We start from the raw sequence: 15,814 nt of genomic DNA on the forward strand, positions 1-15,814 counted from the left end.
TTGCTGAAAAAGTAAATAAAAACAACCAAATTATTTCATTTTCTGAATCGCCTCTTCACAACCATGCCTGTCAAGTAATACGATGTGTTTGTGCTGATATGCTGTGCTTAGTTTTCTCCAGATGTAGTGCTTTGCATTAGGGCCAGACATCTTAATTTTGGTTTAATCTGTCCAAAGAACATTGTTCCTGTCTGTGTTTTGTCCTGCCTCCTTATGTTCTCTATTCTTTTTCTTCTCTTCCTTCTTTTATCTCCTCTTCCCTACCTCATTCCCAAACCGGCTGTGTCAGATTGCTGCCTCTGTTGGAGATTTCTTCCTGTAAAAAGAGACTTTTTCTTCCCGCAGTCGCAAAGTGCATCTTCATATGGGGTTACTGAGTTTTTCCCCAGAATACAAAATCTTTACCTTTCAACATAAAGCATCTTGAGTTGACTGTTCTTTCCCCCCCGACTTTTCAAAAAGAAAATCCACCAATATAGCCGATATTAGATTATTTTACATCATAAAAATGTATTTTAAGGCCACCTAATGTGAAAGAGTTACATCTATGACTTTTTAGAATAGGTTTAGTGCCATCAGAAACAATTTAAGGCAGTTTATTGTAGTTTTATAGCTAGAAGTAAAAGTGCAATGTTAGTTTTTTGTCTCAAAAATCTTCCCAGTTTTCTTATTCAGAGAGCCTGAGACCCACAGGTGTCGAACTCCAGGCCTCGAGGGCTGGTGTCCTGCAGGTTTTAGATGTGTCCTTGATCCAACACAGCTGCTTTAAAAGGCTAAATGACCTCCTCAACATGTCTTGAAGTTCTCCAGAGGCCTGGTAATGAAGTAATAATTTGATTAATGCATGCTGACCCAGGTTGAGATCTAAAACCTGCAGGACACCGGCCCTCAAGGCCTGGAGTTTGACACCCCAGGATAAGAGCCTTTGGGTATATTGTATATTGTGTACTGTATATTGTATATATCAGGCAGAGAAAACATGGGTTTTTTCACCTTAAATATGACCTCAAATAACCCATTTAAATACATTTAGAGGTTTATTTTGTATTAAGTAATGGTAACGGTAATTTAAGGGTAATTTTAGGGTCTCTTGTGTCATGTGTGTGAACATGATGTGAACAACAAGCGTGTTCTAGGTAAGGTTGTTATTAAAATACCTTAGCTGGATTCCAATGTGGTTTTCTTAGCTCCACGATATACTTGGAGAGCGACGTGGGAGAGATCGCATGCAAGTCTTTTGTTTGTATTACAAACACGTCTAAAGGTTATGTTGGCACTACTCACACGTCAACAAAAACAACTGAATGACAATGACAGCTGGAAGACAGTGAACCGAGGTTAAAGCAGCACTTAGAAGTTAGTGAAAGAATATGGGGATTTTACATATGTTTGTACATATATCACTAAATCAGAGCACGTGTATATATGACTTTTCCCTATGTTAAACATGAGTAAAAATGCTTTGTTGATACTCTATAAAAGTAGAAACCCCATATTGTTTAAAATTGTGAAAATGGTCCTGCACAACTTTCCAAAGATTAAATATGTCAATTAATGATTTTGTACTGTCCAACAGGAAACCAGAAGATTTAGATCATTAGTTTACTAACAAAAAATAACAAAGAAACCATAAAATTAGCATGTTTAAGAGTCCTTCTTAGATGGTCTGCTGTCTCCTCATTTGACAAAACAAATGATTAGTTGATTGTAAGTTGAACTGTGGCTTCATTATAAGCTTCAAATGGCCACGAAACACGTTATGTAACAGAATATCAGGATTAAGATTATTTAGGAGATGTGCGTACTAAGTCAAAGATAGCTGGATAATGTTAAGATTCGTTCGTTTTGGGTAAGAGAAGAAAGCAGGCTGAGTCCAGGGAGGCGTCAAAATAGTGATCTTTAATTACACACTCTGCGCAGAAGTATGGGAAGACAGATGTACAGCAACAATCTCCAAAGAGTGGACCGTTCCCCATCCTTATATTACCCATGATGACATCACACAGTTAGACCTTACTAGAAATGATAACAGTCTCCCCATAGTCCAAAGTTCTCCTTATACAAACATCAGATGATACTTTAGAGAAAACAAGTGTGTGACATGTCATGTTGTGCAGTTCTGTGAGCCTGTGTGTCCAACTAGAGAATGTCCTGACACGACCTCCCTGTGTAAATAAGTGTGCAGCGAACGTGCGTGTTTACTTAACTCTCTAAGTGCATGTTCTGATGTAGGCCTGCAAATGAATTAGAACAAGGTCCTGCTGGACCCTCCAGTTTGGACGGTGAATACAATGCTGTGGATACCATTTGAGACTTGATTACAGTGATGATAATATCTAATCTTTACTCAGATTACCATAGATATAAAGCAAAGATTATACTGTCATCAGATTCAACAATGATAAATGATTAATCCATAATAGGTCTGATTATAAAATGTCACCATAAAAATACAAAATAAAATATCTCTTTTCCACAATAAACATGCACTAACATGAACATATTTGGTCGGTGCAGCATTTGACTTTTGTTTGCATGGTTTTGTTTGCTCTGCACACACGCACCGTGCCAGTAACTCGTTATATAAAGATACTTCATTAATCTCTGTTATGTAACTCTTAACACATTCCTCAGTGTGCTGCAAACTACCACTGTCACTATGTGGCAGATAAATGAGGTCATTCCTCATGCGTACATTAAGATACTAACAGATCAAAGAAATCATTAAATGCCCAAAATTAGCGTGACATTGATACCCATGATGAGTGTATGTAAAATTGTAATCACAGCTGCTTTCCTTTGTCACATTCATCAACAAAAGATGTTAAAACAAAAGCTCAGTAGGTTCTTATGTTTAGACTCGAGCTGACCATTGTAATATTTGTTTAAATTCAACGCCAACAAAGTTTTTAGTCCACAGTTCTGTATAATCTAATCAGTGGAAATGCTCCCTCCAGTTTTTTCCATGCTGTATTTAACATCACAGTCCTGCAGGGAAGCTCTGAACTGCGTGCCTCCTTGAACTGGCGCTCTCGCTGTAGCTCTGACGGGAGAATAATCTGGAGGGGGGAAAAAAGGGTTGGGCAGCTGATGCAGCCTCGCCCAGCCATGTAAGGCAAGACAGCCGTGGCTTCCCATGTACTTAGTCACACAGATAGAGACAGTCTGGATCGCAGCTGCTTGATCATCCCCGGGAAAAGTCCCAGACAACTTTCTCAGCCCAGGTAGATGTAAGTGTGATTCTTTGTGAGATAAAGTGGCATGGTGATTATTATCATGGTGATTATTATGAGGGTAAAGTCTGTGATGGTTCTTGTGGTTGTAATATTTTGCTTTTGCATGGTGAAGTATAGAGCGGTGGTTGGCAGATGATTCATTTAGCTTTGTCTTCCCAGTAGACCAGTCGATACATGATCTCTGCAAGGAAATTCTTTAAATGAACATTGCCGTCTGTTTGATCAGCACGATTTCTCCGAAAAGCAACCACCAAACTTTTATTATTCAATCTGAATTGACCTGATTCTGTTAAGTTTCTTCTCACCTCCTGCGTGCTAGCAGCGGTATTTAACTTGTTACATAAAAGTAATTGTAAAAGTGCCACCTCCTATTTGTCAGTTGTTTTCTTGTGTCATGAAAAAAATGATTCAGCTTTCATTGTATTAGTGCAATATTCTTTGGGGATTATTCATGAGAGGAGTCTATATTAATACCTATAATGTGTATGGCGTAGGCGATCTGGTGGAGCAGGATTTGCGGATCAACAAAAACTTGTTTTAAGCAGATAATTACGTCTTCATTCATAAGGTGTTTAGTCTGTTGCTTAGTAATAAAACACGTCTGTTTTGACTGGTAGTGGAGATGGGTAGGTTTCACACATGGCTGTGAACTCGGGGGGGTCTTGCTGTGAGTTATTGCTCGGCCTGGTTTTCCCTTTCCAATGTTTTTAGCTTGCTTCAATGATCTCTGAGTGGCTGATCCTTTATTCGGTGTTGCTCTATCCTTTCACTATGACATCATCTCCAGATCAGTGAACGGCAGTCATGGAGGAGTTAGTTGCCCCCTTGGTGGGACGCTCCTCTATTGATTGTGTAAGGTCACCGGCGATAGAGTAGCCCAGACTCCCCTATGTAGCCCAGACTCGTATAGGGGAAGCTGTGATGCCACCTACTAATCAGTACTCATGAGTCAGGCTGGACAGATTTATAAACAGCTGTTTTCATGTCTCCTGTGAGTCTGTTCCAATAATGATGATGTGATCTGCAGTGTTGTTGAGTCTTTGATCATCTCAGCTTCAGAGATAATGACTACCTAATTCTGCTCTGCTCCACTTACACTGTCCAAGTCCCCCTCATGCTTTTGTGTTCTGGTCTGAGATAAGCCAATCTTAATCTGCTCAGTTAACAGTTTTACAGGTTTAGGAATAATTAACTATTTTGATCATTGTTAAAAACATGATCTCCATTAAATAAAATTCTTTTTTTCTTTCCTCCAGTCAAATTACTTCTTTTCTTACATAGTAGTAAACTCCATATCTCCACAATATGAGCTGTTTTCATCCTTTTATATGAATCCCTGAAGTTACACCCTCCACTAAAGGAGGTAGAAAGAACTAGAAATGCATACAGTAGATTTGCCACCTCTCAGTATTCCACTTCCATTGTTTTTTATGCTGAATGCAGGACATTAGAGACAGAAAACAGACTCTCCCTTTGGGCTCTCTGCTGCTGCTCAGTTACACAGTTAACCTACAGTTTGTCTTTTTACCAGAATGTTTATCTCAGCACTTTGTTTGCATTTTTGCATTTAGTGTTTCACGTCTTTATTAGTGTCACAGCACTGAGATTCGTAATAATTTGTTTAACTAGTAACTAAATTGTTAGTAATTGTTAATGCTGTTGTGCTAATTTCCAGACCAAATGTTATTCTCACACACCAAATCGAAAAGTTCAAATGCCACGTGATTAGGAGTGCTGTTCTCATAGCCAGAACTGTGACATCACACAGTGCCAAGAGCAAAAAAAAACCCAAAAACTGCCTGAAACAAAACATTTAGCACAGTCTGAAGCATGAGCTTTTGGCTGATTACTTGCAGACTGCTAGTTCTACTTCATGTTGCACAAAACAGTTATTTAATGGTGCTTTGTTCCATGCCTTTAAAGGAAAATCAATCAACTCCCATAGAAAAGCACGTCCCTCAGTGGCTCTGATATGATCAGTTAAACTATTTTCATGAGCTTTCCCACCTTGTGAAACAGTTATATTTGTAAAGATAATATTTCTTTGTGCAAAAAATGCTACTTGACTTTGCACGCTCTGTGTTCTTTAGGCTTTGAAGTTATATGAGGTCAGGCTTTTACAGAAGCCCTGAGCTGCACAGACAAGCCTGGAGAAGCTGCTCTCACAAGTGTCTGCCTCTTTGTCTCAAGAGTGGAAGCAGATTATTATCTGCACTGTAAACGCACAGAGCAGATGAAAGGGTTTTTTTTTTTATTATGTTCATTAAAAACATGTGAGTTAGCTCATGCCCATAGAGCAGATACATGTAGATAGTGGAGCTGTGTAGCTCTGATGATGTGGAACTATATCGAACAATCTGTAAATGCAAGTCTATGCAAGTCATCCAGTTTAGGAGATAGCTGTACAAATCTCTTAAATATAACAAAATTTAATGGGACATTTAAATTTAAATTCACAAACTACCCTGGCAACTGTATCATTCTGCAGAAAAGACCATCTAAGACCCTTGTGCTAGTGGCAGGCTTTATAACAATGATGGTGTCTCCACTCGGCTAAGCTGTGATGTTAGCAAAGTGCACACTTACTGGCAGGTGCAGACAGAAGTTTTTACAAGCAACAACTTGCAACAAGGCTTTGGGACTTTTTAAGTATTGGGGTGATTCCTGAAAAGAAACTTTGCAGCTGAGTTTTCTTTCTTTTCTTTCTGGCTCTTTGTGCGCCATAAAGAGAGTGACATCTGGTTTCCTAGCATTCTGTCTAAGGCAGATATTTCTATAGGTGATACTTTTAAAACATAACACAGCGTAGATGACTTAAACCACAGGCCTGGGGAACATATGTCAATGTTTTTAAGGAAACCTATGCCCTTAAGTCATTCTGTTTTGTCCATACATGCATTTAATGGCTTTTACATCAGGACTTAACAGTCAGCACTTACTTCTATGCAAAAAAAAAAAAAAAAGCATTCAGCTATTCTCAGTTCTATTTCACCTTGGAGCGTGATCACAGGTAGAGGCTAGCTGCTCTGTAATAACACATAATAACACTTTTTGTAGGAAAGGTGGTTAATAAGTCTTGCAGTCAATTGTTGGGACTGTTTTCATGCACCTGGCCCCTCCAATATGTGCAGTCAAGTCATTGTGTGAGCTCTGACTTGTGATTCATTACAACTATTACTGTCAGCAGAAGAATAACATGTGGTGAGGTGCACTGCCAGCTCCGCCCAGGGTGCGCCTGTCCCATGATCCTGCCTGCGTCTCTGTTGAGAGCAAAGCCCTTGAGGTGTCCCTCCCTCAGATCAAAGTTTCAGACTTGGCTTACCTCTCACCGCCTCTGTGCTGATGGTTTTCAGGTGGCACAATCGCGCTCTGAGAGCTGCCATTCAAGCTAAGCCATTTGTTTGAATTGCAAACAGAGAACTGGTCGCTTACGTCAGTAGCCAAATGTGTTCCCCGCATTTGCTGCGTTGTTTAACGTGGCATGTTCATGCATGCACCGAAACACTCCAGAATCCGAAATCTGTTTCCACTCAGTCACACAGTTTCATTTTATCCCAGCGACCATCGTGATGAGCAGCCACTAATCAACAAACCACCAGCAGTCAGTGGGCGTACCCCCAACTGCCTTGCCACAGAATTACTGGAAGCCTGACACGGTTAAACGGGATTTCACAGGAAAGAAGGCATGGCTGACTAATGAATTTGCCAGTTATGGTATGTGAATCAAAATCTGTAAGAAAAAAGAGCAAAATATCTTATTCTAGGATGTGTTCTACTTTCCATCTGGTGGTTTTCTTGATTAAAAGTGCTTTTCAAGTTTGAACCCCGAGCTTGTTTGGGATTACACTGTATCTCCAGTATGTGTGTCCATGTGCTCACAAGTAATGCTTTCTTAAAGCTGACGACAGACTGTGGTATGTAGAGTACGTGTCAGTGCCTCTCAGGTGTCATTTTCACTGCAAGCAATTAAAGGTGTGTAAGTAGGAACAATGTGTGAGAAACATTACAATTACTAAATTATTTCAAAAGCATGCTGGGTGCCACTGATGAAACAGGGTGGTATTAATAATGAGAATATTATAGAACAAATAGCGTGTAAATGTAAAATATGATTCAGGTGGAGTTTTATGGCATTCTTTTGCAGAACCAGAGCGGGAGAAACATCTGGTTCTTTGCTCTCTTTGCATTTTGTGAAACACAAGCATCTCAAATGCTTGTGAAATAGCTAAAATACCTTTGTGATGGAAAACAGGAGGCTGGAACTGGAGAAACATATTTATGTGGGGATCAGTAAACCAGTGAACAGCAGCTGTAAACATCTGGTGTACGCAATACAAGTAAACAAATCAGCATACCTCAAACTCATGCTATTAGGAGTGTTTGAACTAACTCAGCATATTCTAGCCTTTTGTCATAATAGTAATAGTTTTGGGTATTTACTACAGGATTACAAGTTCAAGTTTTTAAACTAAACGAAGAAGACAGTTACAGTGCAAGAGCTTTATTTTTGCCTCAGGCTCTTAAGCTGTGCGCCATTTTTTGCAGCTACCTGTTGTCCTCTGTGGTCACGCCCACACGGAATTTAATTAAGGCCACTGATGACAGCGTGCACAGCAGAACCACAAAGCACACAGTGTTTTCACAGGAGCTCGGCCTAAACAATGACTTAGCATATTAAGCACTCCATATGCTCATATAATGTAGGGTGGGGACACCCTGAAAACAAACTATACATGAGCTATACAGTCCAGACATAGTGGATTTGGAGATAAGATAAAAATGAACTGTTACGTAGCTCACCAGCAATTAGAGTGTTATCCTTCACTTTCAGGGGATTTTGTTTGTCAAAACGACTAAACCGTTTGTTTTCTTTGCATACTTGGACTAAAGCAACACAAATACACCTTCATCCTACTAAATGGGTGTTCCCAAGGACAAGTGCGTGTTTTTACAATATTAAGCATTTGTTTGTTATGTGGTTTGACTAAAGTCACAGGTGGGTTTAGCTGACTTTCTCGGGTGAGTTAAATGTATTTGTGTCTAAGTTTGTGGGAGAAAAAAAATGAAAAGTACCCCTCAAAAACGAATTACTACAGTAAGTCACGCTGATTAGCATGTGAGCGTAGATTAAAGAGTCATGATCAGCACACAATGACACGTACTTCCAGTGAAAGAGTACTCTCACTGGCGGGAGTGTCTGCCTTATTAGGACAACAAGATGCAACACTATTGCAGCAATAACTGGCAAGGACAGTTTAAGGAGATGATCCACACAAGGGCACATTTACTGGGATTCCTACTGCCTCATTCACAGAGCAGAATTAACTAGAACTGAACTGAAATATAAGTAGGCGATATATCAAAATAATAGAATAGAATAGAATAGAATAGAATACACATATAACAATATCTACAAAATAGAATGCAATGCACTGCAGTAGATTCAAGAGAAGAGGTCACATCTCTCGGATCAAACATAAGGCATGATGCACTGATCAAAACAAACCAAACAGAACAGATACTATAAAAATGAGTGGGACAGACTAGAATACAATAGAAGAGATGGACAGTTACAGTGAATTACGTTGGCCATGAGTTATGTTAGTCAAACCATCTGAATCTTTCTGGAATTTCCAGTGTGTGTGTGTGTGTGTGTGTATTATATAAACTTTAGTTTATAAAAGCCTGCATGACAAATAATCTCCATATTTTCTGTTTCCGTTGCCAAGGCGACACGTTGACTCTGGAGTGACTAAGCAGTCACGGATGTTTTGAGTTGTGATATTTTTGTCCCTGACTGGTCAGCCTTGGTTTCATTTTCTCCAGTGTTTGGTCATAATCACCAGACTTGGCCACGAGGGCAGAGTGGAAATGTTTCCTCATTGGCGGTTGCTAGGCTTCACAGTTTAGCTGTGTGGCATCCAAGGAGAAACCTCAATAAAGGGGAAGTTTTATGCACATACCCCCCCCCCCAAAAAAAAACCGCTCTCTCTCTCTCTGGCTTTCAGCTCCACCCTGTCTTTCAGTTGAGACTTTCATTTTGAGCCCTGCTTCATTTCCCCGATGCTTCATTTAGCACATCTTCTTATCTCATCTTTCATTTCAGGACCGTTGCAGGCAGCTTAGACTCAGCTTACAACGTCGAGACCAGACAGGCAACACCTCACAACAGCACAACAGTAAGGTACAACTTCAAAGCAGTTTTAAAACTATTTGTTAACTGAGAGAAAGAGAGGAATGCAGAATGGGAAGTTTGATATATACATATGAGGGTTTGTGTTTGCTTTTGTTTTTTTATACTGAATGTAGGAGAGCATCATAGAATTTGCGCCGCCGCAAAAACCCGAAGAGCAGGAAGACGAAGTTGAAGTCAGACCTCACATAGAAGTTGAAGTCATCAAAGTATGTGAGCTTGTTTTGCTTGCTCATGTTTATTGATAAAGTTTGAGCAACTCAACACTTCAGTTTTAACTGAACTACAGTCATATTATCTAACATGCTGCGGTTACTGTGTCATCCAGTTTTACCTCGGAAAAAACCCACCGGAAGAAAGCGTCAAGATGCTTACGGACGAGGTGTCCCAGATTCAGGAGGTCAGTGTGTGGACAAGTCAAAGCTGAAAAGCTATTGGTGGAAAGCAGAGTGTGTTTCTTTAAGCACAGCGTTCAGCTGTGTCAAGGGTATACCTGTGGTTCTGTATAGTACACATCTTTTTAATGCCTGATGTGCTTTTGTATTTAGGTGAGGTATTGTCTGAAGACTCTGAGACAGCAGATGGCAGCCAGGCAGAATGGCAACAACAACCAGGTACACACCCTCTGCCTCAGAAACAGTTCAACAGATTATCTTTGGCCCGGCAATTTGGAAGAATAGTGATTTTAATGCCTTAAAAGGATCAAAAGGTTAAGTATATTACAAGTTATGTATATATATGTGCTGCATATAAGGCTAATTTCCTCCTCTGACCAAACAGTAAAGATCTACAGTAAATATCTACCAATTTTACAAGATCTACATGACATTTATAAAATAAAATAAAAAAGCTTTTTTAGATGAGCTTTGCCCTTAAAATAGGTGGCAGCATCTAAGTAAAATGCAAATGACTGAGCAGAGTTAGTGGTTAACAATAGCCTCCATATAAATGATAGAATATTTAAGCAAGAGTTACAACTGGAAAATTACTTGCCTAGTTTAGATGTTATTTTGCAGGGTTTAGATGTGGGGCTTAATCATTCATAGATGCTCTGTTGCTTGGGAGAGCTTAGAGATGACTATCATTATTTATTTGAATGCAATTTTTTTAAGTTGCAAAGACAGAAATATCTGCCTGTATCCTTCAGTTTGATACCAAATGCATATCAGATAAAGAAGATGTTATTATTGAGCATAAACTTGTAACTGCATTTGAACGTGGGTAATTAGTTGATAGGTGCATTTAGTGCAATTTAATTTAATGTAATGTTTTTAACATGGGACTATAGAAAGTGACCTTTGAGTGCAGTCACTTCAGGACCTGCAGCTTTTAGAGCTTCATAGGTTGCTGCTTGGTCTTTGTGAGTGTTGAACTGTGCGTGTGGGTCACCTTCTCTTAACCTAAGAGGCTTACGAGACCTGCATGGCCTTTAAAGCAGACATATGGAATACCCAAATTATGTAACACCTTAGTGCTCCTGCTTCTTGGTTTAAACACAAACACAGCGTATCACAATATTAATTGTGTAGACCTGAACTGTTCCATTTTATGTGCAGCTTTTTCCGCACTAATTCCTCCTCCCATTTGCTCCTTTTTCCTATTCAGCGTCCAGCCAATGGCTTCAGAGTCAAAGCACCCACCAGCCAACCAGGTGTCATCAATGCCAACGGCGTCCACACCGATGCTTACGTAAGCTCGCCGTAGCTTGCAGAATTATCTGACCTCTTCTGAGGCGCTCCCGTGTGTAGCCTTTATCATTTGATTATTCATCAGTTTGAGATGAATGAAATGGGGAAATGGAAGAAGTCACTTTCAGCTGCAGTTCATTTGAATGCATTCAAAGTTTTATTCAAATGACAGTCGTGATGGAAAAAAATGCCTGTCCCTGCAGCAGTTCCTCATTGATTCAAACCAGACAACTGCCTGCTTTTGCAGAGAAAATGCTACCCAGGCTTTCATCAGCTCATAACAAAGCTTACCACACACACACAAGATATTGTCTTTCCCATGCATTATTCTCGACTTGGCGGATCATAACAACTGCTGTAATTCAACACCATCTACCAAGCAAGCAGTGTTGGCGCTGCAAGAAAGCTTGTGTGTGTTTGTGTGTGTGCATGCTAGTCAAACCCAGTATCTTCTATGTATCGTATATAGGTAAGGTAGGGTCAATTTACACTTCCCTTTAAGTGGTTTCAGATTGTATCACAGTGCATTAGATGTGTTGTGTCTCCGGTAGAGGAAACCATTCTGTCTTCCCAAATAGGAGCCTTGAGTTAAAAGATTATCTGAGCAGAGTTTAACAGCTCCTTGTCTAAATGATTTTGTTACCTCAGGCTAGACCATGCAGCCTTGTAAACACAAAGCAAATGGCCTATCAGCAGCCTCTTTTATCAGTTTGTTAGCCCATGTTGAGCCCTCTGGTTCAAGAGGCTTGTGAGATTAAATCTAATTGAGCACTTTCTGTGTGTGTGTGTGTGTGTGTGTGTGTGTGCACTCTCAGGTTGGGGATAATCAGGAGGAGAGTGCGAGGCTCAGAGAGGTGACCAAACGCCTGTATGCTCAGCTGAAGGAGATGGAGAAGCAGCATCAGGAGGAGATCGACATACTGCAGGTCTGTATCAGGAGATGAGTAACGTGACACAGCTTCCTGTCCACTGCAGCTATGACTCACCCCTCTGATGCTCTCTTGCTCCTTTAATCGTCCTTGTTATCTGTCAGTGTTATCTTTGGATTTCATCCCTCATCTTGTGATCCTCCACTGTTTGGATCTTTGCTCTGCAGTACATTCATCTGTCAGGACATGTAGGGGCACCGCCCGAAGACAAACACTTTACTTTACATGTGCAATTCTTTACTGTTAGTGACTCCAGCGAAACAAAATTACGCAACAGGAGGATATGAGACATTATTTACTAGGAAGTTATCTAAATCATTAATTTTTTTGACTGAATTCAGTTTAGACAGAAATAGCCGAGAACAATACATTTAAAAACAAAACATACAGTCACCTATCAAGCTAAAGGGGATCAATTATCCTGATTTTTTATATCAAATGTACTTTGTTACAATGAAAGTTTCAAGTGGTGAGGTCAAGTATGTACAAGCAATACCTGTGAGCCAATAGCTCAGGCTTTAGACTGCATTGAATGCTCAGTTTCAGCATTTTTGTACTCGTAGCTCTGTGTGGGATCATAGAGGGAGGATATCCTTAATATGGTCATCCAGGGCACACAGATCTGCTGTTTAACCTCATGTTTGTGATCAAGAACACGTAAAACTACTCTAGTAGAGTCCAAGAATATATTTGTATGCATAACAGGTTCTCTTTAATGCTGCCAGGAGAAATTAATAAAGCTTAGAATCATTAATTTAGCATTTCTAAGAAGCCCTAAGGAGACAGATTGGAAGCCTGTCCCGAGGTATACGCCGCCTCTCACCCAGTGACTGGGACAAGCTTCAGAATAGATGCATGATTTCTGAGCAGGCACTGTTTTGCCTCAACTAGTTCAACACTTTGAACATCTCATGTAACAAAAAGCAATAAAAAGGTGCAAATAAAATGAAACTGGGGGGTTCCAACTAAGCCGCATTTTCTACTCAGGTGGCAACATAAGTGAAAAAATACGTGGAGTTACAATTTGTTAATTCAGTTAACTTTAGGGATACTAACTGTGGTAGTGAATCGGCCTTATCAAATCAACGAAAACCAGACTCAGGTCAAACTTTATATTATAGCACACCAGAAGGAAGTTCTCACACTTTGATTTTCCTCTCAGGCCGAATCAAACGAGTATCAGGCACAGCTGGCTGAGCAGACAGAGCGGCTGCAGAAGGCCGAGGAGCAGTCTGCAGAGAGAGGTCAACGGGTGGAGGAGCTGCAGAAGCTGCTGGGAAACATGGAGATCGAGAACAGCATCCTCAAAGACAAGATGGCTGCAGGACAGGCGGAGCTGCTGCAGCTTAAAGCAGGCGGAGAGGAAGCAGGAGAGAAGGAGCAAAGGTAAGACTGCACGCAGACCAGTGGCGGCTCCTGAAAAAAATCTCAGGGGGGGCAATTTTTATGATATCGACTAAAATGACCCTTCTAAAATGAAACTTCTTCTTTTATGAGTCTGCATCGCAGACTCATAAAAGAAGAAGTTTCTAATAAACCAATAATGAGGAAAGGCTCTGCCCAGAGAGCATCTTATAAAATCTTATCTGATTGATGTTGCGTTATTTAAGGGAAAGCCACTTTTATGTACTGCAGTAAAAGAGAAATACATCTTTTACTCACATAGTTGACTGTATATAAGCTTTCTCATGTATCTGCTTTCAGGTGTGCAGAGCTCGAGAAGGAGGTGGCTGTCCTGAAGGAAAAGATTCATCATCTTGACGACATGTTAATGAGTCAGCAGAGGAAGGTCCGCCACATGATCGAACAGGTATTTGTGCACATAAGGATGTTGCCTGGTGGTGCATAGTGTACACAGACACACACAGACTTGCAAGCTGCCCATAAACACACACACACACAGGAAGCCACTAATGAGAAAATGTGATTTCTGAGGAGGCGGCCACATTAAGTAGAATTGATTTGGGGGGATGAAGCCAAGCGGAAGCATGTGGTGAAGCAGAACCGCTGGTGATAAATAAGTGATGATGCATCTGCTTCAAGCAGACAAGCATCTTGTGTTATTCATACGGTCTCTTATTGTTTGTTTGTTGCATCTATAACGCAGCTCCAGAACTCCCGCACGGTTCTCCAGGAGAGAGATCGAGCCATCAGGGATCTGGAGGAGAAGGTGGCTTTCCTGGAAGCAGAGGTGAGGAACTTTCTAAAAAAAAAAATGCAAACAGGCTGAATCACTGAATTTATCTCTGTTTTCTTTTGTTTTTAAAGACTTTCTTTGCTCAAAAGATGATCAAAAACAGCTGTAGCTTTCTTAAATGAGCTTTTTAAATCTCATGATAAAAAGAGTCTATTATCCCCTGTGTTGTTCCTTAAACCTGGCACACATAAAAGAAGGTGGTGCTCAAAAAATGCACTTTTTGCTCCTGGCTGTGCCCAGGCATGTTAGAAAAATTCGTTGGCCTATTATTTCAATGAAATTATATTTTTTGCAATTATAGATTTACAACATCATCAGAATAAATTAGGTGTTGGTCACAGAACCATAAACAGACTATCGATGTCAGGTTTTTGTCTTTTCATGGGCTTTGCCAACAGTAGGAAAATATAAAATGGCTTTGTTGTTTGAAGTAAAGCTGTGCCTGTGTCAAGCCGAAAGAATGCGCCGTTTAACGTCGTTAATCCCGTTCCTGTTTGCAGAACAAAGAAATGCATGACCACATGGAGTACTACCTGGCAGGCCAGGATCTTCCACCCTCATCTACTGAGAACAAACCAGAGGTTGTTTACAGGTGAGCCATCACTTCCTAACTTACAGTCCTTTCTATTAGTCATCCTACAGTCAGATGTCTAAAATAATCTCTTAACATTTCTTTTTCTCCCCCACCTCTGTGCAGCAAACCGCTGACACCGACAACTCAGAGCAGCAAAGCCCTCCCATTCATCAAAGTCATTGAGATCAAATCATGATTGGAGAGACAACCAAAGGAGTTAAATACTGTGTACATATTTATATATTTAACCATATATGTAAAATGCAGCTCTGCAGTGATTTTCTTTTAATTGTATTTTTATAAAGGCTGTTTTAGCAGACCTCACGCACATTCTCGTTGTTGCTTCTAGGGCTGTTCTTTGTACCTTCTTTTGGTTTCCTCAAAACAAACAGGGATCCATGCAGAATCTGAATAAGCTGTTTCAACAGGTCAAACTATAAGGCGTGTCAGTTAAACGCTGTTGCTAGTCTAGGGTCAAATGCACGAATAATCACAGTGATTTTAGTGTTTTCATGATCACAGTCACTCTCGGGGTTCAGGGTCAAATTCCTCAGTGCTTTGCACCACGTTGCCAATAGCAGGCGTGCGGTTATGATGTCAGCAATAAAATTTGTTTCACGCTTAGCTGAGAGATTGGGTCAATCGTCATACTATTTTGATTTAAGTTTGACCTTGTTTTAGCTGCGCAGTGACAGACTAACTACTGCCTCAACGTGCTTATTGTACAGGCCAAACATGTTTTGTGCTAAAAGGTTATATTTAATTACGCTTATTTTTGCTTGATTATTAACATAATTATGCATTGTTCGCATTGACTTTGCTGCTTCTTCCTGTCAAATACCTTGTTGCACTCCAGGATGCATATTTTTAGAAAGTTACTTTATACTGTGAAGAGTGTAGATACCCTGAAGTTCAGTCTGCGTCACTTTTCTGTAAACTTTGTCCAGTTTTATTTAAATTTAATAAAAAATGGTTTATTTGACTCAGTTGATTTACA

At 40.1% G+C, this 15,814-nt stretch overlaps 1 protein-coding gene across 3 annotated transcripts in view; it reads left to right on the forward strand.

Moving 5' to 3' along the window:
• tuft1b (tuftelin 1b) overlaps positions 1 to 15,799 on the forward strand; it is an 18,313-nt gene extending 2,514 nt beyond the window's left edge. Inside the window, exons 1-12 of one of the 3 annotated variants that reach the window (XM_040019949.1) lie at positions 2,924 to 3,230; positions 9,343 to 9,415; positions 9,546 to 9,638; positions 9,758 to 9,829; positions 9,978 to 10,043; positions 11,035 to 11,118; positions 11,933 to 12,043; positions 13,209 to 13,432; positions 13,751 to 13,856; positions 14,154 to 14,237; positions 14,744 to 14,835; positions 14,941 to 15,799. In XM_040019949.1, coding sequence (XP_039875883.1) covers positions 3,229 to 3,230; positions 9,343 to 9,415; positions 9,546 to 9,638; positions 9,758 to 9,829; positions 9,978 to 10,043; positions 11,035 to 11,118; positions 11,933 to 12,043; positions 13,209 to 13,432; positions 13,751 to 13,856; positions 14,154 to 14,237; positions 14,744 to 14,835; positions 14,941 to 15,013 — 1,080 coding nt within the window. In that variant the 5' untranslated portion in view covers positions 2,924 to 3,228 and the 3' untranslated portion in view covers positions 15,014 to 15,799. Of the gene's footprint in view, positions 1 to 2,923; positions 3,231 to 9,342; positions 9,421 to 9,545; positions 9,639 to 9,757; positions 9,830 to 9,977; positions 10,044 to 11,034; positions 11,119 to 11,932; positions 12,044 to 13,208; positions 13,433 to 13,750; positions 13,857 to 14,153; positions 14,238 to 14,743; positions 14,836 to 14,940 lie in introns of those variants that run through there. The other 2 variants (XM_040019950.1, XM_040019948.1) reach the window with 2 other exon arrangements.
• The last annotated feature ends 15 nt before the right edge of the window (positions 15,800 to 15,814 follow it).

The sequence above is a fragment of the Simochromis diagramma genome, unplaced genomic scaffold (assembly GCF_900408965.1).
Source record: "Simochromis diagramma unplaced genomic scaffold, fSimDia1.1 OVJJ01000753.1, whole genome shotgun sequence".
NCBI lineage: Eukaryota > Metazoa > Chordata > Actinopteri > Cichliformes > Cichlidae > Simochromis > Simochromis diagramma.